The 24821-nt window shown below is 35.7% G+C and overlaps 1 protein-coding gene across 3 annotated transcripts in view; it reads right to left on the minus strand.

The window, feature by feature from the left end:
• Positions 1-2599: 2599 nt before the first annotated feature.
• The window catches only part of rasgef1ba (RasGEF domain family, member 1Ba), a 46178-nt gene continuing 23956 nt past the window's right edge, over positions 2600-24821 (minus strand). For all 3 annotated transcript variants that reach the window (XM_088629488.1, XM_088629486.1, XM_088629487.1), the window contains 10 exons: positions 22582-22794; positions 22117-22191; positions 20885-20980; positions 20659-20761; positions 17063-17142; positions 15481-15576; positions 9866-9961; positions 9140-9263; positions 8143-8215; positions 2600-4875 (listed from right to left, as the gene is read on the minus strand). In XM_088629488.1, coding sequence (XP_088485614.1) covers positions 4851-4875; positions 8143-8215; positions 9140-9263; positions 9866-9961; positions 15481-15576; positions 17063-17142; positions 20659-20761; positions 20885-20980; positions 22117-22191; positions 22582-22794 — 981 coding nt within the window. In that variant the 3' untranslated portion in view covers positions 2600-4850. The remainder of the gene's footprint in view (positions 4876-8142; positions 8216-9139; positions 9264-9865; positions 9962-15480; positions 15577-17062; positions 17143-20658; positions 20762-20884; positions 20981-22116; positions 22192-22581; positions 22795-24821) is intronic.

Raw genomic sequence — 24821 nt, forward strand, 5'->3', positions numbered from 1 at the left:
TAAGAATGTCAGCAGCCAAGTTCAATCAACCTCAGTGGTCAGTGATTTGTAATCATTTCGGGTGTCATTTCCTCACATACAAAACTATATATACTATTTGTAATCCTTTTCTCTCCTTTCCTTATCTTTTGCATCTTTTCTCCATCCCATATCTACCTTTGCAGCAGCCCCATGCACACTTTATTCTGCAGAAGCGTCATAGCCTCCTTGGCCTCTGGCCATGAGCTTGACACTCAGCCAAGCGGGTTAAGTAAAATTAACCGTGACTCAAAGGGCTTAAGAAACCATTCAATTTGCTTAATTCTTGGATGTCGTTATTTCTTCTGAAGTTCCATTTGTTTTGCTAAAAGAAGACTCCTTGTGAAGATGCATTTGTTTTTCTCATTCCCTCACTCCTCTGCATTGGAAGATGGACGCCTGGAGGCCCACCTAGCATCAAGTTGCCCTACGTCTGTGGCTTGAAGGCATAGGCTTTCTAACGGTGTCCTGACCAAGCTGATTCCGGGGCTCCGAGCGCCTGGCCTCGTCACTCCATTTTTAATTTCCTTGTTCCATGCCCCTGTTCCTGTTTTTAATTGACTTGTCTTGGATGGGTCCCCTGATTTTGCATTTTGGACTGCTTCCCGGATTTCCTATTTTGGACTGTTTTTGGACTTGTTTGCCTGCACCTGGATTCACTGTCGGCACCACCCCCTGTTCACCATCCCTTAGCCATTTTCCAGATTATACCGTCTGCACAGGGTCCTAAACTACGCACTACATGGGAGTCAGGACCGGCTCCCGTTTCAATTGGACTCTTTCAGAATTAACTGTAAACCAAACCATGGAAACTATAAAGAAATACATTTTGAGAATGGACATCTCTTTTTGTAACATTTTGCAATAAATAATATAATACATTTTTATACTTTGATATAAAAAGCATAAATTATAAATCTCTAGGTGGAACTGCCTTTCTTTGTGACCTATGGTTACAGTAAACACTAGGGGGATTATTCAAAACACCTTCTGTTTATCCACAGCTGTGAATACTGTTACTATCTTGTGATTTGTTTTCCACTGCATAAGTAGAGTTTTACTAGTAATGAATAGATAGTACTAATATGATGGGAGGTAATGCAGTCAAAATGCATTGTATTTTCTTCATTTGTATACACTGAAAATGATTTATATGCAAATTGACAGCAGTAAATTGCATTTGCTGGCATGAAAAATATTGCATTCTCAGCTGCTAGTGGTAATAACGTAGATATGTGAATTGACAAAGTACTGTACATTGTTGTTTTATTCAGTTTTCATGTGATTGATGTGCTGGTGTCTGACATCATACTTTTTATTCAAAGTTAATTTAATGTATATATGTTTTGTTATGCCAGCAATGTATTGTGGTGAAGGCAACTTTCTGACAGTTTTGTACAAATTAAATAGAATTTGATTTTGCATTATTATTTGATTTTGCATACATTATTAATCACTTTCATAATACTGCCTAAAAATGCAGCTTGAGAGTACTATTATTGTCTACCCTTCATACTGGATTTCAATTATTGTTTTTAAAAGCATATGACTTATTTTTGTAATGAATTACCCCATTTTTTCATTCAATTTATTCCAAAGGTTACAATATACATAGATTGATTTCCCATTATTCAAAATAGGATCATAGAATAAATTAACTGCTAGCAAACAAAAGTTAGAAGGGTCAAAAGGCCTATTCTCATTTGAAACCTTTGTTATGTTATTTATTGAAGCATTGAAAATTTTGAGAATTTTACCATGTTTTGTTTCACAAAACACTTAGTTGGACTATCTGGTTGTTCCTTTAGCCTCATTGTATCCTGGTCTATCTTCACATCATTTATATAAGGGGTTTACTCTATGGTACCAGGGGGGTTATGCAGTAAGTCCAGAGTGCTGCTTCTGATGCTTCTACTGTAGCAGTATAATTTTAGTTTCAAAGTCCCTGGACCAGGACTGACAAATATGGTTGTCGGTGTTCCTTTTTCGTTTATTAATCTTTTGATCATTTCGAATATATCAACAATTACAGGGCTGGAGCCCTGGGTTCACTTCCTGGGGTGCTAACTGCGCAGTTTATATTCTCTCCCTATGTTTACATGAGTTTGCTCCTGTAGGCATCCTCTCATGAGGCACCAGTAAATGTAGGGGTTTGTGCATTTACTGGGACAATTATTAACAGCTATTATTTCCTATATATTCCTATAGCTAATAGGCAACAATGAAGACAGGGAAGATTTCATGGTATTGTCTGTAAGATTTTAGGTACTAAACCTGGTGTCATGGCTAAATTCCAACTCTGGGTATCCACAATCTGTTCTTCATAAAGTTCCATCATAAATCAATTGGTGATGCAGCTTCTCACTTTCCCAGTTGATCTCCTGTCTAGTAGGGCTGCTGACAAAAAATGGCTGCCGTGTGTCACAAATTTGGTACTGCACTTCAGTTGAGGTCGAAGTGGATCCTTAATGAAAAGTACTTTGTTAATGATTATCATTGTGTTCAGTAAACTCCAGCAGTTAATGTGTGCCAAAGTTAAAGACAAAAAAATAAGACAAAAATAGGTCAGATTAAATCATCATTAAATTTCATATTCAACATCCTTTATTTTTATTTACAAAGTTTCTGCAGCTACATAAATTATAAACACTTGTTTTATGCCATAAACTAGCGTGGACAGAAAAAAAGGATAAATTATTTACACATTAAGCCACAATTTATCATTTGACCTGTTGTGAGAAAAAGGTAAGGGCATTGTAAACTTGACAAGAGTAAAAAAATTAACAATTTCAAGTACCCTAAAATTATAACCACTTACTAAGTTTTATTTTTTTAAATAAGTTGAACAAAAAAGTCATTATTATCTAAGAATGTTGTGTACCTCTTAGAAATTCAAAAGATTAAAATAAATGTAATAGATAACACAGGGGACTTCTACATAGGGAATAATAATATAAATAACATTGTCCATAAAAAAGCAACCAAAGAGATCTCATTAAAATCCCCAAACCTTAGCAACGCCATCTCTGAATATACTGTAAATGCAAACGCTGAAGAGTCATTATGTAAGACCTACAAAGATGCATCACATCAGAAATTAATATTTTGTGTATCTCAACAACATAAAAATAGATAGACCTCATACAGGTAACCACTTGTCATGAACTTTTGAAACCAGTGAGCTACACAACCTCATTCTTAAAGGGGAACCACATTGCTATTTTTAGATTTTGGGGTTAGAAGGATTTAGCATTGATATGTGCATTTGAAACCACAATAAAAGTAAAATGTAAAACCTAGTTTACTTAACAAAAGAGATAAAATTTCCAGATATGCGCAGCACCACATTCTGCCATTCAGAATGAGGTAACAAAAGTTCTAGTGACTTGAAACAGCCCTATTACATTATAAACAAGCAGGCTTGTGAATACATGTCTTTTAATACAATAGAAATATTACTCTTGATTTTGAGACGGTTTAGCTTATAAATGGAACTTGTTAACTCTGCATGCAGATCACATTGGAAACTTTCTGCAGTGAAATATCTGCTGCACAACCTGTACTTAATACACTCATAGATGGCATTATATTAGTTATTACAGTGACTAGTGAGCAGGAAGGGCAGCTTCACGTCACAATTCGTGGGAACAATCGCCTATTGAAAACCAGGAGTTTTCAACAAAATGTTGACTTGCGGTACTTTTACAAAGCTCATGATTTGTGCTCAAATCTAAATATTTTTCATACTTTAAATGAATTAATTTTTTACTGAGATTCAATAACTGGTCTGAGAAATTGAGACTGACATTCCCCTTTAAGCAGACTGAAACTGTGTTTAAATTAGATTTTATGTGATTCCTAAAAGTTTTTAATCACACATAGTGGACAATTATAAGTGCCTGAAGCTAAATTAACTTCAATGCCCTTGTAATACATTTAAAATGACAGAATGCAAAACTAATCACAAACAGTATCTTCACATGTACAGGTGGGTCATCTTCGTGATCACATGCCAAAGTGATACTTGAAATGCTTTACTGTATCGTAAAGGAATATATTAGTCACAAAAAATGACATCTTTTTTTTTAAATAAATGCACTTTGTGCAGTTAACAGAGAACATTTAATCCAAAAAACATGATCAGAATGTGCTTAACCACTATGGGTAAAAATAACATAATAATTAATTATATTTACAAGTACAAAAGTATATATATATTAAAAACAAACTCGCAAATAACATTATTAACCTTAATTTAATTAGTTGTATTCCAGTTAAGGTATTTAAACACTTCTTTATCCCATATATTCAACACCAGTCCCAAAACAATAGTTTTCAAATAACTGAGTTAGCCAGCCAGCAGCAAACCCATAAGTAATTCAAAACAAAAATAAAATTTAAAATTGTATCGATGGTATCTGTAAAGAATCCATGTCCCTTAATGCTGTATGGAATGACCTCATCTTAACTTAATGGTTGATTCCTGAAGATCGTTCAGACGATGATGTCACCTTGCAGACCATTATTTAAATGAAGAAGGAAGGTAAGCATCTTCTTCAGTATTATCCTTGCTAGTTCATTGTTTAGAAAAAGGTTACAAATTCATAAAAAAAGAAGAAATGTTTCCTGAAATATCATTATCAATAGAGCAAAAAGTTAGCTGTCTTTTACAGTTTCTCTGTTGGTGAACAATGTGGTCCATGTCAGCAAAGTACAGATTGTCATTCCCTTCACATGAGAATACTTTTATCTCATACAAACATTGGATTCCGTCATTTAATGGCAACCATAAAACCTGTTACTCCATAGTCCACTATCTTGTTCTTCAGTACTTATACTCTATTAAGTAGAGAAGACCTATAAAGTAAAAAAATATATACAATTAGATCTGAACCTATTTGTTTTCTTTATATGGTTCATCATCAAATTTATGCAATCTTGTGAAGCAGCAATTATATAATAATAATAATAATAATAAACTTTATTTTATATAGCGCCTTTAAAGGTGGCTTCTCAAAGCGCTTTACAGGATGACAATAACAATAAATAAGAAGACTACAACAATAAATAAGAAAATTTCACAAGACAGGACACAATTATAATTACAACAATACAACAATAACAATAGAGGAGACCGAGGAAGATGGTATTAAGAAGAGCAGAGGGGTGAAGAATGGAACCAGTTAAGTAAAGGCTTTTCTGAAGAAGAAGGTTTTGAGTCTGGATTTGAAGGAGTTTAGAGAAGGTGACTCTCTAGTATCCTTGGGCAAAGAGTTCCAGAGCTTGGGGGCATAGCAGGAGAAGGCCCTGTCGCCCATACAATGTAGACGGGCTTGGGGGACAGTAAGGAGGGCAGAATTTGAAGAGCGGAGGTTGCGAGGTGGGGAGTAGGGCGATAAAAGTTCAGACAGGTATTGAGGTGCCAAGCCATGTAAAGCCTTGTAGGTGAGCATGAGGATTTTAAAGTCTACGCGGAATTTGACCGGAAGCCAGTGCAAGGACTCCAGGATAGGAGTAATGTGAACACTTGTACTAGACCTGGTCAGGATTCTGGCTGCTGAATTTTGGACATACTGCAGCTTGTTCAGAGTAGATTTAGATACCCCAGGGAGCAGAGCATTGCAGTAGTCAATTCGAGAGAATACAAATATGTTGATCAGCTTTTCAGCCACAGTTAATGATAGCATAGGGCGTAGTCTTGCGATATTTCTAAGGTGAAAAAAAGATGTTTTGACAGTATGCTGTACATGTGGGTCGAATGTTAAGCCAGAATCGAATATAACCCCAAGGTTTTTCAATTTTGATTGAAGCTCAAGTACAGAGCCATCTACAGACAGGGTTACAGGACTGGCTTTACGAAGTTGATGGGGGGTACCAATAAGCATGACTTCAGTCTTGTCACAGTTAAGATGAAGGAAATTTTGAGTCATCCAAATTTTTATGTCAGAGATGCAATTAGATAGAATAGAGACAGCCACATCAGTGTCGGGTTTGGTATGGATGTATATTTGAGTATCGTCAGCGTAAAAATGAAAGCTGAGGCCATGTGATCTTAAAAGCTGACCAAGTGGGAACATGTAAATGCTGAAGAGCAAGGGGCCCAGTATTGAGCCCTGGGGGACACCAGACTTGACAAGACCAATTTCAGACCTGTACCCATTGAGAGAGACAAAGTGACAGTGATCAGTGAGGTAGGACTTAACCATTTGAGGGCAGTGTCAGAGACTCCAAACACAGTCTCGAGACGAGAAAGCAAGATGTTATGGTCAAAAGTGTCAAAGGCAGCACTGAGATCAAGAAGGATGAGTATGGAAAGAGAACCAGAATCAGAAGCTATTAGGAGATCGTTGGTGACTTTGACTAGGGCGGTTTCTGTGCTGTGAAGTTGACGGAAGCCAGATTGGAGGGGTTCGAAAAGGTTGTTTGTCATGAGGTGGTTATGTAACTGAAGTGTGACAGCACGTTCTAGAATTTTAGAGAGAAAGGGTAAGTTGGAGATGGGGCGAAAGTTGTTAAGATTGTCGAGAGCCATGTTAGGCTTCTTTGGCACTGGGGTAATAGCAGCAGTTTTGAGGACCGTTGGTACAATGCCGGTTCTCAAGGATTCATGTATTATATTGAGGACAATGGGACAGAGAGAAGAGAAACAGGACTGGAATAAAGTGGTGGGAATGGGATCTAAAATAGATGTGGTGGGTTTCATGTGCGTAACTAGTTTGTTTAGGGATGCTGAGTCAAGAAGAGAGAAGCTGGAGAGACGGGAACCAGAGAAGTTGGATGAGGAGGGAGGAGGTGTGGAAATTATATCCATAGTGGAGAGAATGTGATGCCGGATGTTGTCAATCTTAGAACTAAAGAAATCTAAGAATGTGTTGCAAAGTTGTGATGAGGCAGGTAGTGTGGTGGGGCAGTTTGGCTTGAGCAGTCTGTTGATGGTGGAGAAAAGATGTCTGGGATTGTTTTGGTGATTTTCAATGATGTGAGAGAAGTAGGTGGATCTAGCAGACTCTATAGTAACCTTATAATCAGATAAGTAATCTCTCCAATTACTATGATTAGAGTCTAAAGAAATATGCCGGGGAACTGAAACAATAAGTTATGAAAAATTCTAATTTCTCGTTTGGTAAGCAGAACATTTCATTTGATCTCAAACAACATTGTAATGATATACACATCCAAAAGTGCCCCGGAGTATGTTTACAGACACATTTAGCCAACATACAGTGAACCCTCAGAATAGGGACACTGTAAAACCAAGTTACTATGGAAGAGTAAAGCTGCCCATTGCCACAATTCATTTTGATGAGGAAGCATGGCTTTCTGTAAGACAAATACTTATCTCCTCTTTCACAGAAAATAACAATGCCATATACATTTTTGGGATTCTTCAGGAAATGTGTACATTGATATATTAAAACAATAAGTTATGAAAAATTATCATTTCTCGTTTGGTAAGCAGAACATTTCATTTGATCTCAAACAACTTTGTAATGATATACACAAAATATACACATCCCTGCTCCCGCCTCTCACTCCTCCTCCCTCCCAACCTTTGTTCTCCCGCTACTTTACCTTTGCCTACTGCCCTGTCTCTCTCACACCTGAAGAAGGCTCCATGGCCGAAACCTTGTGTTCTCTTTCTTCTTTTTTTCAGCATGGAATAAACCTATTACTTGTTCCTTTGCAGTCTACGCATGCTGACGCAGCTACCCACCTGAACTACTATTAAAACTTTACCACATGTGACTTTCCATTCCCAGATAAAACAATCAGCATTATACTGCACCAGTCACAGCTTCTATAAATCTAAAAACATCCCATAGGTTTGATCTTAGAATTTCAAACTAAATACATAGGGTATTTCTCTGTCCTGGCATTTTTCATTTCATTTCAAATTTTCATAGTGAAATTGTAAAAGAATGTCACTCTTAATATTACCTTTTGACCAAATTAACACGAGTCCCCATTTACGGCTCGACACATAAATATGAAAAGAACACTACAATGACACTGTGAATAAGAAACTTATTACTGTGTTTGAACTAAATTACATTTTGGTGATATCTGGTTATGTTATTGAACATGCCTCATAGATGAAGATGACCTCTGAGCTGTTATACATACCTCAGAGATTTCCATCTTTCCTTTTCAATGTGGTTCTCAGGACCCTCACTCTCGTATGAGGCCAAGTAGAGTGCTGCATAAAGAAGAGGTAATGTGCATTAATCTTGCCATGTATAAACCTCTTACAAACTTAAATTGCAGATTATCTTTTCAAAACACCAACTCATTGGGTATAGATATTTTCATGAACATAGTCTGTCACTGATAAGAATCTCCAAAATTATTTGGTACTTGTACTGAATTGGAATAGTTTTAAAGATATGCTGGTAACAAAAAAAACTCAGGTAAGAATAATGCTTTATATTGGCAAAATTACTTAACAAGAATGAAAACAAACTGTAGGAAATTTAAACTTTAAATTATGAAAGCAAAGCAAAGGCCTTAAACATACACATTTTAAAGGAACGTGTTCTGAAATGCGGGAGGTTTGTTTTTAAAAAAATCCCCCTGTAAAATTAATGAAAAACATGCACAGATAGTTTAGTTAATTTCTTTTGGCAAGGTTAAATCATCCTTAAGAAGTGTAATAGATGCAAAGATTCTCATTTCCGATACAACAACCAAAAACATCCCTACTGTGGTCTATAATGATTATCTTTTATTTTTTTACAGCGTGTAGTGTAGTGGATACACATTTTCTACTTGTGCAATAACACAACAAAATCTATATCTAGTCTCTGCATATGAGTGCAAATTATAGATTCAGAATAGATTTTAAATTAAGGGTGGAGATATTCTAAACTCCTTAAGTTTTGTAATAAGAATTCATATACCTACCTGAACTTTATTGAGAACAACTACAGAGTAGTAATACAGAAAATAGTGTCTTAAATTCTAGTTCAATAAAAAGAGAAGCACTCTGCTCTAATTAGGTTAAATTTTGTAACTGAAAATCATCGTACCTAAATTCTTTAAACTGAAATTTTTAGAATTCTAAATCCTAATGATCCTGTGGCTGATTTTAGCAGTTATATTTGCGAGCAGGTCAAAGACTTACCATCTTCACTGAACACTGGTGCTGTAAGGAGATACTGAAGGATCTTGCGATCTCTCTCAAAGGGACACTCCACTTGCTTCCATGTCATAAACTCACTCACTTGCTTAGCAAGCTCCCAGAATTTCTAAAATTAATGTGTAAAAGAATTATTTTCTGTTGCTCGTGTTTATTCTTTCCTGTCTCTAAAGAAGAATGTTATGTCTTAAATTAACTACTTCAAAAGACTAAACTAAATCCATTATGTTCTGATGCACACATGTACTGTAATACTGAATGTACAGTATTTCAGGATGTGAAGTTTGCAGTACTAAAGTCATATACCTTATAGATATAAAGATACCCAGTACATGTTTATGTTAAGTTTGAAAAAAGTGCTTTCAAACAAGTAAGAACGAAAAAGTAAGAAAACTAGCTCCTCATGCAAAATTGAGAAAACCTATTTTGGCTTTGGCTAGCCAGTCTGTACTGAGTCATGGATATAATACTTTCATAATACTTTACATAATACTTTCCAGTTATATGGACTATGCCTATTCTCAACATGCTAAATTATATGTTAGTTGTACATTTTACTTTTGAATAATTATTTTTTAAAGTGAATATGTTAGAACATCTAAATAAAAATAATTAGAAAATTTTCACTTCCTAGTGAAAGCATAATTGATACATCACTAATTCAAGAATTGAGATTAATCATCTAAAAATGCAAAAAGAAAAAATACTTACTTCAAAATTGATGTGTCCATTTGGGAGTCGGTTAGCACAGCCTTCATTTAAAAAGTAGATGTCCTTGATTAATAAGCTGAAGAATGGAATAACAATCTGCACACAAGAAAAAAAAACAACTTGAATAAACAACTCCTATTATTAATTTGGCTGATGCACTGATGCTTTTATCCAAAGTGATTTTCATTTGCAGCCATTTATGAAGCTAGGTATTCTACTGGATCAATTCAGGTGAAGTACCTTACTCAGGGATTTAAATGAGGTCTAAATGAGGTCTTTTACACGACAGTTGTAAGTCCATGTTAATTTCTGCTATTTCTCACTGGCATCACATAACCTGCCCAAAGGAGAGGGAATTAATGTTTATTGCAGTGGCACAGTAAAATGAACAGAAGTACTTGCCCATGCAAATGTATACATCTTGGAAAGAAAAGTTCAAATAAAAAAAACAGTCCCTAATAGCCTTGAAATAACAATGCAAAGAAAATTGTATACAGAAAAGGACTGGAACACAACCAAGGCTCACAAGCATGCTGTTAGGTTCTACAACAAATGACAGTATAACAAGTACAGAGTAGACTTCATCCTCAACTTAGGTGCTATCTCTTTCATTACATGGGGAACACAATGTATTCTCAGCAAATGTTTTACACAGGTGACGTATACAGCCTGATCCCACAAGTCTTTTCATAGGATTTCATTACGGTTGTGCCTGTATGTCAAGATCCTAAATCTGATTTCTAGTCCAGAATTACTTTCCTCTTGGCCTTTTTAATCAGGTTTGCCAAATCTAATGGGTTTTAGGTCCACTAAGGCTTTAGTCCAAGAACATAGTCACATATTTAGTTCTACTGTAGACAAGGGGAATACTGATATTTCAAAAGTTTCTCATACTTTAAAGGTAGAATAGATAGAGCAGGGTCCACAATATGCAGTATGTATTGAAATCTGTGTCTTAAATTGGGGTGGGAAACCATAAATAATCTCTATCAATTAAATAAAAATCATTTATACGTCTACTTGTCTTCTTCTTCTTCTTCTTCTTCTTCACAGCCTTAGTCCCAGACTGTCCTGGGGTCAGCTGCTTTGGTTGCTCTTCTCCATTTGTCTCTGTCGAGCACATCTTCCTCACTCACTTCACATACCTCCATATCTTTTCTAACACAATCTATCCATCTCTTTCTAGGCCTGCCTCTTCCTCTGTTACCTTCCACCTCAAATTCCATTACCCTCTTTGTTACTTCCTCAACGTCCCTCCTCATGATATGTCCATACCACCGTAACCTCGCCTCTCGCATCTTCTCAACCACATCCACCACCCTACATCGTCTACGGATTTCTTCATTTCTGATCTTATCCTTCATTGAAATCTGCAGAATCCATCTCAACATCCTCATTTCAGTTCTTCTCATCAAGTTCTCTTCCCTCTTTCCAACTGCCAAGCATTCAGCTCCATATAGTAGTACAGGTCTAATCACAGTCTTGTACATTTTGCACTTTAATTTTCTGGGAATTTTCCTGTCACAGATTATTCCAGTTATTTCTCTCCACTTGTTCCATCCAGCTTTCACTCTTTGTTTTACTGCCTCCAGTGTTTCTCCTCCCTTTACCAGTTTTGATCCAAGGTATTTAAAGTCATCAACTTGTTTCAGTTTTCCTCCATTTGTCTCCTCAACATTGGTCATAGTATCTCCTCTTCTCTCCATTACCATTATTTCAGATTTTTCTGCATTCATTTTCAGTCCACCCTTTTACAGACTCCTCTGCCATTTGAACACTTTCTCCTGTAGTTCTACTTCTGAGTCTGCCATCAGTGCCACATCATCAGCAAAGATGAGTTCCCAAGGCACTTCTGTTCTTACCTCCTCTGTCAGTGTGTCAATAATGTTTATGAAAAGGAAAGGACTTAGTGCTGATCCTTGGTGTACTCCAACTGTGATTTCAAACTCTTTTGTCTCTCCCTGTTGTGTTATCATCTTCATAGTTGCATCTCTATAGGTTGCTTGAACTAACTTCACCATGCTTTCTGGTACTCCTTTCTTCCTCAAGCACCAATACACCACCTCTCTGGGCACACGGTCATATGCCTTCTCCAAGTCCAGAAAGGCCACATACAGCTTTTTCCCTTTCTCTAGTGTCTTCTCCTGTAACTGTCTCATCACAAAAATAGCATCTGTTGTGCTTTTCCCTGCTGAGAATCCAAATTGTGAGTTGTGGATCCTGATTATCTTCCTGAGTCTCTTGTCCAGAATTTTTTCCAGGATTTTCAATCCATGTTCCAGAAGTTTTATTCCTCTATAGTTTTTGCACTCCATTGGGTCTCCTTTCTCCTTGTAGATGGTAACCATACTGCTTTTTGTCCATTCTTCTGGAATTCTCTCTTCCTTTGCAATATTGTTTAGCAATCTCGTCAGCCACTCAGTCCCCTCTTCATCGAGGTTCTTAAAGTGTTCTGCTGCTATTCCTGATGGTCCAGTTGCTTTGCCCACTTTCATCTCTTTGATAGCTTCTGTCACTTCCTTTACTGAAATTTCTTGGATTGGTCCACACACTACGTCTGCCTCCACTAGGTTCTCCCTCTCATTTTCTACATTTAACAGATTTTTGAAGTACTCCAGCCATCTTTGCTTGATCTGTTCTTCTTTAATCAAGACTCTGCCTTCTCCATCCTTGAGTACCGCCACCCGGATAATATCTTTTTTCTGTCTCGCTCTATGTTTAGCAATCTTGTAGATTTGGTCCTCTCCTTCCTTTGTTTCAAGTTTCTCATACCATTCTTTCCAGGCTCTTTCCTTTGCTCTTGCTACACTTCTTTTTGCTACCTTCTTTAGTCTCTTATATTCTTGTAATTCTCCAGTGCCATCTTTCAGTGCCTTGTATGCTTTTTTCTTTTCCTTCAGTGTTTCCTGAACTTCCATATCCCACCACCACTCTTCATTTTCCCTCGGTCTGCCTCCTCTTGTCTTTCCACAAACCCTGGTAGCAGCCTCTTCTAGGATGTGGCTCATCTCAGTCCACTCTTCTTCAACTGAAGGCTCCTCTGTTTCCTCTGTGTTGTTTTTCATTTCTTTCACCAGCCTGTTGAAATCTACTTTGTTTTCTCTCAGTTTCCACACTTTTGTTCGTCTACTTGTGTTATGTTATTATCAGGAAAATTTCCCTCCTTCAAAATTAAATATTGACAACACTTTTCTTTTTTCTTACTTTATCTACAGTAAGCAACATGAACAAAATGTTCAAAACAAACTCAGCTGACTTTGGGAACACAAGAGCTCTGTACAGTAAAAACAGAGCATTGTTTGGAAAGATATGACCTATGTAAAATTCCCTAGAAGTCAAAAGAGGGAACATTCCAAAGGCCTGGGAAAATTCCTTCACATGACTTCTAATTCTCACGGTCACAGTCTAACCCTTTAAGATCCAAAATACACTGACCAGGTATCAGTCCCCCCACCTTCCTGAATACAATCTGTAGTATTAAAAGTATCAAAATTAAACAAAATAAATGCCTGCAGTAAATATGCAGATTATATCAGAAAAGTGTATATGTTGTGATACAGAAGTGTAAAAATGCAGTGTACTGTTAGCTGGCAATTTATAGTCCAGAATACCCAGTAGAACAAAACGTAAGTGGGCTATCTGCCTCATTTCCAAAAAGGAACACAATATCTTTAGAAAGAAAACATCTATTTTGACATCAGTTTCTGTGAACTAAAATATTATGTCTTCCATGCTCCATTATGCATAACATTACAGCAATAAAAATTACATTTGTTTTTTTTTTCCATATAATTAGGAGAGTAATGCTAATAGTGATTTTTAACAAAGTTTATACAAAACACTAGGTTTTACTGATATGTTTATAAGCCACAGATCTTTAATGTCTGTCAGGTTTTCCACCACTTTTTTCATTTGATTGGAGGTGCAATGGCCTGATATAAATAGACGACTATTTATATCAGATTTTCTGTAATAATTACTCATTGTGATCAGACTTTTTTATCATGAAGGCATTTATTTTCACACACATAATAATGTGATTAACCAATAAATCATTAGTTACATGTATCTTGGCACTTCTAATAAGATATTGTGTATATTTCATTATTAAGAAATCACACACATTCAATTGTTAATATTACCTAATATTTGGCATATTTGTGTGGGAATTTAAGTAGACCAGTGTGAATTACCATCGTTTTTAGGTATTAATAAATGAAGAAGTATATAAACAGGCTTTAAAAGGCACTCTGTGCATCAGTTTGAAAATTAAATAAAATGATAGTGTCACATAAGAAATGGGACACATTTCTTAGATCTAGAATCCTCAGACTGACGCACCCTAGTAGAAACAGTGTGTGCAGGAATGAGCACATGTGTTTAGATTTGCCAGACAATGATATGAAATATTTATTAAGCCTGGAGAGCATTATCTCTTGTTGACTACAGGAGGATCTCTTCAAAACGTGCTAGTGCACAACCCCCACACCTGAATTCTGTATCATTTATAAGAGTCAAAAGTAGCTTTATGGCACTCTCCCATCTCTTTCACTTTTTCTATCTGTCATGTCATGGCTGCATTGACAAAACAGTTTAACCATTCTATCCCACTTTACTGCAGGACACATAACAATCTAGTTACACTACATATGGATTTTGATCACCTGCAAACTTCTATGGCTCCAGTCATGATTCTATTATTTTGTCACATTATGATATCTTCAAATTGCTTTCAGGGCCTGAATACTCCAAATGGAGTATTAACAGTTGAAATAATACCATAACTTTTTAAGCCAGTGCTTGCAGTTGAAACATGGTGGAAATATATCACTTGTTCTATAGTTCTTGTTGTAGATGTCCTTATGTACTAAAAATCTGAAGAGATCTATTTGCTTGTAAAATGTTGAAGTATAGAGACATTTATCATATGTCTGAAACATGGAACAAGTAATAGGCTTATTCCATGCTGAAAAGAGAAGAAAGAAAACACAATGTTTCAGAGCCTTCTTCAGGTGTGAGAAAGACAGGGCAGTAAGCAAAGGTAATGTAGTGGGAGAACAAAAGCTGGGAGAGAGGAGGAGCGAGGGGCGGGAGCAGGGGACAGAAAGAGAGGCCAGTCAGGAGGTGTGAAGTCAGGATAGATGTAGAGAAGTGTGAAATGAAACCTACAATGAATAGAGAGAATTTAAAGAAAAGTAGTCTGTCGTTAAGAGAAGGGGAAAAGTGTGATCCTAGCTGCAGGATAATTTTGGTTTCTGTAGTCTTTCTGATGTATGAGTTCATTTTTCCCTTTTTTTAAATTGTATAATGTTAGCATGCCCAAAGGGGTTAGGCAGCCAGTTGACCTTGGACCCCTAGAGCTTTTTTTCACCTTACTAAGAAGTTTTTGGTTCCTCTCCTCTGTTGTCTTCTGGTCTTTTCTGTTCTGTATTCACAGCATGTATGGTCACTTGCTTTGTTAAGCGCCTTGGGGCAATTGAAAAATTGAATTGAAATGAATTGTAACTATACATAAATTCCAGAGCATTTCAAATTTGTTAACAGCCCTACTCATTCCAGTCAAAAGTCCTGGGGAGAAACTGAGTTTCTCCCCAGGACCTGAGTGCTGTATTTACCTTTTCTCTGCTGCTGTGTGCTGTTAAGGATCTCTGGGTTGCCCCACGCAGTGCAGTTCTGTAATTGTAGAAATTACTCGATGGATCCATTTGATGCTGCAGAATCAAAATCAAAAGGTCAGCTGCCGTAAAAGCTAAGAATAGTAATAAAAGCTAGCCATATGATTTACATGCCTTAATATCTATAACATTTATCAAATGATAATGTATATCTTTTATCCAATCTTTAATGATATCTAATCTTTTCAGTATTCTTGGTCAGACAGCATGTGAACTGTGATTCAGTTATTTTCCTACACTCAGTGTAGGGCCTAAAACCTTAGGTCTTAGGTTCGCTTATTCTCCAGTTGCACAGTTGGGACAGCTAGGCTAAAATAGGTACTTCTCTCTGCTGCCCCACAGTTTTATTTTTTGTTGTTTATATGTTAAAGTAACTACATGTACCAAACTGATTTATAATAAATTGTACATGAAACACTTTGTAATTAATTCCCCAATCAAATACTGTATATAACAAAGATATATTCTTCATTCAGTAGAAGTTCTAAATAAGTCATCACTTTTTTTCCCTTTAAAAAACATGATCAAAATGCAGTCACCTCTCAAACTGTTGTGGTTACAATGTAGTCATATACCAACAGCTACCAAAATAGGAATAACTCAGCATACAGTATATTGTTAGAGGCATTTTTTTCTGAACAAATCGACTATTATTATCTTAAAAATGTACCATAATGAGGTACTATGATCTCTACAAAAAGCTCTGTGTCTTATACAACTACAAGAGAAAGTTGTACTTCTGGCTGCTCTTGGAAAAAACTAAGGATCATGTTTTTTATTTACCTGGGACTGCCAAGCCAGGTTTAGTTGCATTGTCAATGGAAATAAAGCATAAAACCTAACTATGAAACCATGGTCAAACATTTTAGTTACAATCTAGGGATGTGGTATCCTGATTAACATTTCAAAAGACTCTTTGATTTAAGGACATGATCTCCAGAGGACGGAATTCAAAGGTCTAAAGGGACATTTGAAATGACTGCTGATCGACAATCTGTTGATTTAAGTTCCCGGGAGGAACACTGAATAATCTCACTTGACAAGAATCATTTCAGAAAGTAAACTTAGTGTGAAATATCTGAAATACTCAAGAGATCAAGGTCACAAAAACAAACTCACAAGTCCATATATTTTAAATTTTCCACTGCATCTGCTCATTATTTAAGCAAAAACCTTGAACAAGACAAACCTGCAGTTTCATGACAAAAAAAGGGGAAAAACAGCCACCATGCTTGTTTTGAAAAAAAAAAACACATTTATGGGCAACATCAGACTGGAACATGAAAGGATATGAGTTTTATTCTTAATCACTTAACCAGTAAATCTTCCATACCCACACACTGATTTTACTTTTTTAATAAAAAGCCAAATAGTTGTATTTAAGTGAATCAGATTTCTCAGTGTAAGCTCTCATAAAACTCACACATTCACCCACAGTTTTTTCACCTGCCCACAAATGCTGTCATTATCCCATATCCCACACTTGATGAAAAAAACACAACTCAAACTGAATTGCCCTTACCTCGAGAATATCAAATTTGGCTGTCTTAACTTTGCCCCAGGTCTTCTTGAGTCGAGAGACTGGGCTCATGTTCATACCAGCTGCAGTCAGAGAGGAGTGGTATACCATGTCATTGCAGAGAAATAATGCCAATTGAAGTAGAAATGATCTAGTCTGTTAAGTTTTCTCATGAGATAGTGAAGCAAATTTAAAAAGAACAATGGAATTTGCGTGTGCATCACTTCATTTCAAATGAAATGTTTAACATATGGTACATTGTTCTGCCAGAGTAGCAATGCAGTTTAAGTGCCTCACTATAGACAACATATCACCTCATTGTTTTCATTTAGCACACAGCACAGAGGAGCCATTTCAAAAAAGAAACTGGCCATCTGCTGTGTCTAAGAGATAAACTTTGAATAAACGTACAATTAAAACAGCAGTGCTTTATAGTAAAGTATATTAAATTATGAAATATTAAATAATATTAAAACTACGATGTAAAATACATTTGAGATTCAGCAGTGGGAAAATAAAAAAATAATATAGACATTATTATTAGTGTACACAGTATCTCATTTTCTTAAATTTTTACAAAATATGTTAATTACATTATAATTTAAAAAAATGCCCCATATGGGGAAAAAAACAAACTTATGAGACAGCAGAAACTAGCACAAACAGGAGTGTTATAATTCAGACATACTGTACATACAAAAGTACACCACCTTGCTTCTTACTTCTAATTATAAATTATTTCAACTAATTATAACTACAATCCTCATCCAAAAATGTGAGGGTTATATACATACAGTAAATATACTTTAACTAGGTTTTTAGATACATTTTAAAAAGTGATGCTTTCAATACAGAATATGTAATATAATATTACAGTTATACTGTATAGTGCTTTCTGGACATTCCACTCAAAGCACTTAACTGGGGACTCCCCTACATCACTATCAATCTGTAGCACCCACCTGGATGATGCAATGACAGCCAAAGTGCGCCTCTGTACCACACATCAGTTATCAGTGGGGAGGAGAACAGACTAATGAAGCCAATTCATAGATGGGGATTTTTAGGAGGCCATGACTGGAAAAGGCCAGGGAGAAATTTGGCTAGGATACTGGAGTTAACACTCCCACTCTTTTCGAGAAACACTCGATTTTTAATGACCACAGAAAGTAAGGACCTTGGTTTTACATTTAATCCAAAGGATGGTGCCCTTTTTATAATTTTCTCTCCCCATCATTATACTGGAGCATTAGAACACAGTATTAGTATTAGCACAAAGATCACAGGATGAGATGTTCCTACTAGTCCCACTAACACCTCTTCCATCAGCAACCTTAGCTTTCTCAGGAGGTCTACCATCCAGGCACTGGCCAGGCTCCCACCTACTTATGTTCAGTGGGTTGCCAGTTGTGAGTTGCAGGGTGATATAGCTGCTGGCACATTTTTTGAACAACAACAAGCTGTTCAATTAAATATACAGCCCATGTGAACTTTGAGAAGCTGGGGCATATACTATAAAATATTGTGAAATGATAAAAGTAAATTGAATTCCAGTGAAGGACAGTGAAGGAGTGTAAAGACAAATTGATAGAATTCAGTGTGTGGAAACAGAAGTGAGCAGAGAGGCTGATGCAAAGATATAGTGAGGAATTACTGGAATAGTTCTTGTTAAAAACAATGAAAAAGGACATACAATTATATTTAGAAGTGTTTTTAGTAAGGTCAAAGGAGATTTTGTAAATAAGACAGGAGGGTTTAAAAAAAGTAGTACTGTGGAAGCTGTTGGAATCGATTTCTTCAGAAAATGAGCTCCACAGATTTAAAGCTTTCCAGCTTTTTTTAGACATATAAATTGTCAGAGGAATATATAGATGTTGTGCGTCAGGAGAGAAGATTACAGATTCACTGGAAAGCAATATAGCTCTCCTTACTCCATTAAAATATAGTAACTTTGGCTTTCTGAAAGACAGCTTTACTCTATAATATGTTTCACAAGAATAAAACAATAAATGTAGCTTTTGTGTGTGCTGGCCTTTTGCATTTTTAAATACAGTTGTATAAAAACATATGACCTTCAGTGTCACAGTTTATTAATACTCAAGTTACTTCCCGATCCCTGCATATATTAAAGTTGTAAGAGTTTTTAGGTCTTTCAGATTTAACAGGGGATAATAAGAACATTCTGTGAACCACTGATCTGTAATTTGTGTATTTATAACTGGGCCTAAACTGATGGCTAGGAGATGCAACCTCCTTTTATTTTGCAATGTCCCATAGCTGTGGATTAAAAATAAACACAAAAAGTATGCAAGAAAGGAAACCTTTCCCATGACTGATTTATTTTCTAATTTTCCTTCATTCTCCCTAGAGAGATGTTGTAAAAGCCATTGCCTTAGGCAAAGTCTCCTGGGAGAGGCCAGCACAGGGACAGCTGGCTTGCCTCTCCACACAGTGAGCCTGCCGATTGCCTGCTCTGTGGTCAGCACTGACCATCTGCTTACAGGACAGTATGCCAGCACATTCCCCTTCATCCTCTTTCACAATGAAGGCAAGATGCTTCACAACTACCTCTGCCTATGACACTTGTCACCACCAAGGACCAAATGGAACCTTGCCTTGCAATATAATTATTTAATTGCTTTGACTTGTATAGCACTTTTAAAATATCCCACTTGATATATAGGAAAGGATCTTCAGAGATAATAATTTATTACTTAAGAGGAAACATTTTATAGAATGCACAGAAAGCAAAAAAAAAACCTTGTCCATAGTGGAAATTAGGTTTTATCACCTGCTAATACAAATAGTGTTTTTTGTACTCTTTTAACAACCAAGTTGTCTGAACTACTTTTTTTCAACAAACCTTTTTTTTTACAACTCATCTGAAAGACAGCTCATCCTCCAGCACATTACTCCCTGTCACAGTACTGGAGAAATGGTTTGGAAATTCTGGTCAATAAATTATATTACTGCCTGCCATTTGTTCTTTGAGCTCTCCCATCTCAGAACTGATCAAGTCGAACCGTGCTTATTTTAGAGACCTTATGAGATGAGACTACTAGGTGGTAATGCTTATGTCATATCAAATTGTAGAAAATGGCAACTCTACAATGTTTCTGAACAGGACTGGAGAATTATATTCCATTTTAAATACTATTTTCTCTAAAGTTTTAGAAAGTAAATAAGCAAACAGTGATGTATTCTTATTATTTCATATTTGATTTATGTAACTTATTAACAACTGGTCGCAGTTGTTATTAATCTGGTATGTTTCTCAGTTATTCTATTTACCTATTGTTTTTGAAAATATATATATACAGATGCATTTAAGTGCAAAGCCATCATTAAACTGTGAGACATTATTAAGCAAAGGAACCTTTATTATGTGACACAAACAGGTCAACTAAAATCCTTCATCCATATAAGATTAAATCTTTATGCTGTTCTGTAGTTCTATGTTGTCTTTGAAAGTAGACAGTAAAATGGATTCAAACCCTGACTAAGAGAACAACAAACTTTCCTGATTTTATTTTCTTCAATGATAAAACTCCTTTCTGCTTTGACTAAGAAAATCATCCTGGCTTCAAAAGAGTACTTACATATAATGGCCATCAAAGAGTTAAAGTTGCCAATATTAAAACACTCCCGTGCAACATCAATAAAGTATTCAATGACTCTTGCTCTGTGTTTCTTCTTCACAGGCTGTAGCAAAAAAAAGGAAAATAAATACTCTGAAGCATATAAAATGACACAATGAGACAGAATCAAGATGAATAGAGAAATGTCAACATCTGATACATTGGGAAGTTTTAAGGATAAGCATACCATGCAAATTTCTGTAGCTACCAGATAGCTAAGTCTGTTAAACCACTCAACATATGCTTCCAGGTTTCTGGTCTTCTTGTGATCATTGAAGCAGCTCTGGAAAAAAATACACATTTTATTTAAAGAATTCTGCTTTTATTTTATATTTTTCATTGGTTCTCAGAAGGCTGAGTCTCTTCAATACTAAAAGCTTTCTTTTAATAAACTACAGAGCCTTGCAATATTGAATTAAGTAAGGCTTCACAGAGAGTTAATATTCATATGCGTGAACACTAAAAATAAAGCATGCATAAACCAGGCAGCAAATAGCCTCATCATCTGATTCGAGTAAAATAACGTGCTATGTGCTGTATTGGAATCTGAATATTTTATTGTTAGAAACATTTGAAATCCTTCAATCAGCTGTTCATGTTTCCACTGTCCTTGTATACTTTCTCCTAAAGTTTAAATAAAAAACACATCTTTTCTAGCTTCATTGTCCATGTGATGGACACACAGATGTGTAATTACATTACATGTCATGCTTAAAGCAAGTCGTGAAATGCAAAACGTTCCAGAAAATGTGTTAAAAAAATGTTGTGTACCCTTGGAAACAACAGCATAACAAAGAGACTTATAGGAAATATCACAGAAGTTACTGTTGCCTAGCAGCAAAAAGCAATCAGAAGCTGGTCTGTAAATGCAGCCTCATAAAAACATGTGCATGTGTGTCATACTGATTGGAGTATCCTTTTCTGAAATCTAAAGGTTGCTAGTGAGCTAGAAGTAGTATTTTACATTTTGTTTTTTAAATAACTAGACTCCATGATTTAATGCTGGAGACAGAGACCATGTAGGTGCATTATTTCACTGCTTGTTGAAAGAAATAAACCTTTCACAGGAGTTTTTGGTGTTTCCATATAAATTAAATTCCAAAACTTTTCGTCAGTATTAAGTTTGAATCAGGCTACAATATCTAGCATATATTACAGAATTGTTTATTTTTTCTTTAAACTTCATGTGCTGGAACATTTCCCTTTGGGAAACAATATTTACAAATTTTAATAATTCTGGGAAATTAATTAATAAATATTCATAAATTAATAATAATTGTACTGCCAAGGTAAACTAGTGAGTATACTAGGTACCAATTTTGGGTGAATTGATTAGTAAAATCTACTTCCCCTGTAACTAAAGAATAAATGCAAACAGTACCTATTCTGACAGAGTACAGGCAGTGTTGGGTACTGTACCTTCTCGTTGTCTAGGGGATCTTTATTCACAAATGCCTGCACAAATTCTTCAGGACCTATATAACTCAGTCTCTCCTAAAAAAAATCCACATTAATATTAACATTAATATTTTACAGTCAATATACATGATGTACTTATATCTTTTAGCCACAGCAAAGAAGTAACAATTATTTGTGCAGTATCTAACATAAATCAAACTGATGTACTGATTTAATAGCACTGTAAGAGATATCTGAATGAAAGTTTAAAATTAAAAGTAGTACTTTTTCTCTAATATTAAAGATCTTATAAAGTGTTATTAGCATTTCAAACTTTCCATTGCTATATATAATCTAACAAAGCTTTGTTACATTAAAAAAATAAAAAGACAAAAATGACTTGCATGGTATAAACTTAAATTAAGTTGTACTGTTGTTACTTATTCTTCTCACAATACTCCACCAATAGGGAACATATTCACTTACCAGCTCTATGTGGGTAAGTTGCTGTGCTAACGTATAAGGGTCGCTACATACTGTCACAATGTCTCTCTGTATAGACTGAGGTTTGGTTTTGAGCACAGTCAGCCTATCTGGAACAGTGGCATTTATTTTCATCAGCACCTCTTCGTATTGGCTTAGTGTAGTCAGTTTCCGAATGAGAGACTGTGTCATCTGCTGGACAGCCTTACGGTAAATCTGAACCAGAAAACAGAAGAATAAGTAATTAGCCTAATTCCCAACAACAGTAGTACAATTCTGCCAAAGCAAAAGAATAGCCAACCATTGCATAGGCACAACCCTAGAGGTACAAAAGACCTACCTTAGTGAACCCATGGCTATGGAATGTTGTAAGTGGGGAGTAGTAAGTAGATGGTCAAATGAATTCCTTCATTGTGAATGAAGTAGGTAAAGATAGAATAGGTAAAGTTTTTTCTTGGTGTTTTCTAATTCTTTTTTTTATTTGATTATATTATTTTTTAAGTGAAGAATGAGATTAAGCTAATTTATAAGATGGTTTCCTTCCACAATCCAAAGACATACTGGTAGGTTGACCTTGGCGAGTATGTGTGTCATGTGATGGGCAGGCATCCAGGTCCAGGGTGTACCCTGCCTTGTGCCCATTGTTTGATGAGGCTCTGTCTCCCATGACCCTGAATTGGATGAAGAAGTTAGAAAATAGATGGATGGATGAGATGCTGTCATTCTAGTCACACACTACTTATTATTCACTATCAGGAAAATTATTATTATTATTCCATTTTTAAAGTTTACAATACTGACTGTTATTTCAGAGTATCTACTATTTGCTGTGCTGGTAAAATGGATGTCTCATGCCACCACTCAAGAACCACTGCTACTTTTTTAAACCATCTGTATGATAAGCAGTAGGAAAATATAAATGCCCATCGTCAATCAGCTGCACGCTGTAAGGTGATCAGTGTAGCACATGACTTCAATCCTATCTTATAATAAATTAGTCAGACAAGAGTAACACATTATTTTCAGAAATAGTTACCTTGATAGCTGTGCTACCACTTAATAGTCTTAAGATTGGAATTGGTCAGTACTGGGATGGTAAAGAAAATTAGGTTGTTGCTACAAGTGATGCTAAAGAACCAGCGTGAGTCTTAACTCTTCCAGCATAAGACTCTTCCCCCAGGCCTAAATTTCCAAACTAATGCCCAAGTATGCCAACTATGACACTATGCTATAACTGGTACTGTCCTTCAGATGAGATATTAAATCAGGCTCCGACTACTGGGTCATAAAGTGTTTAAATTTCACCTTGGACAATCTACCCTATCTATATTCCCCCCTTAATTAAATTGGTCAAATATTTCTCACTTCACCACCTGTGTAGTGGGGCTGTTGGTATAAATTGTCTTCCATATCTCACTTAATAGAATGGTGTACTTCAGTCATGCATTAAATTTCTTCCTATATGTAAAGCATTTTGGTGAAAAGTGTCATGTTAATGCAAGGAATTATTCTGGAACAAAAAAGCTTAAGAATCTCTTTGACTAACTGTTTTTCCTTTAAACATCAGTGAAGCAGAGGAGCTCCTGTTGATTCAGAAATTATTAATAGGGTTATGACAAGATATGAGTGGTGTTCAGATTGCATAATTAGTCATTCACTTTTGTATAAAAGTATGGTACAGAAAATACCAATTTACTATTGCCTTTCACAATTCAATAAAGTCTAAGATGTATCTATAAAAATGTCTGTGGGACAACAACATTTTCCGCTTTGTCATTTAAGTTACAAGATTACAATTTTCTTCAAAAACGAAAACGTTTTGATTTATAGTAACGTGGAAATTCCAGAATTCCATAAAATGATTGGTAGCTAAGTATCAGAATACAATGGTGGTCCTCATATTTTGTATTACTACAAAACAAGACATAAACATTACAATCATTTGAAATGTATGCAGAAAAAAAAAACAAAATGACAGTTTGACCAGAACTCAAGAAATTTGAGAAAACCCTAATATCATCTGTGAACTCAAAGTATTAACAAATTGAAAATGATCACTTCATTCAAAAACTTTATATAAATACATTTTCCTTTTTACAGAAAAGTGTTTATCTTTGCAAATGTATTTCCAGAAATGCTTTTTTCAAAGAGAAAATTCCTTTTAACATCTGTTCACGCCAGACTTCATTTTAAACAAAAACTAAATTAAAATATATTTAGGACCAAAATGTTCTGATAACTAG

This window comes from Lepisosteus platostomus, chromosome 4 (assembly GCF_059453375.1).
Source record: "Lepisosteus platostomus isolate fLepPlt1 chromosome 4, fLepPlt1.hap1, whole genome shotgun sequence".
In the NCBI taxonomy this organism is placed as follows: Eukaryota; Metazoa; Chordata; class Actinopteri; order Semionotiformes; family Lepisosteidae; genus Lepisosteus; species Lepisosteus platostomus.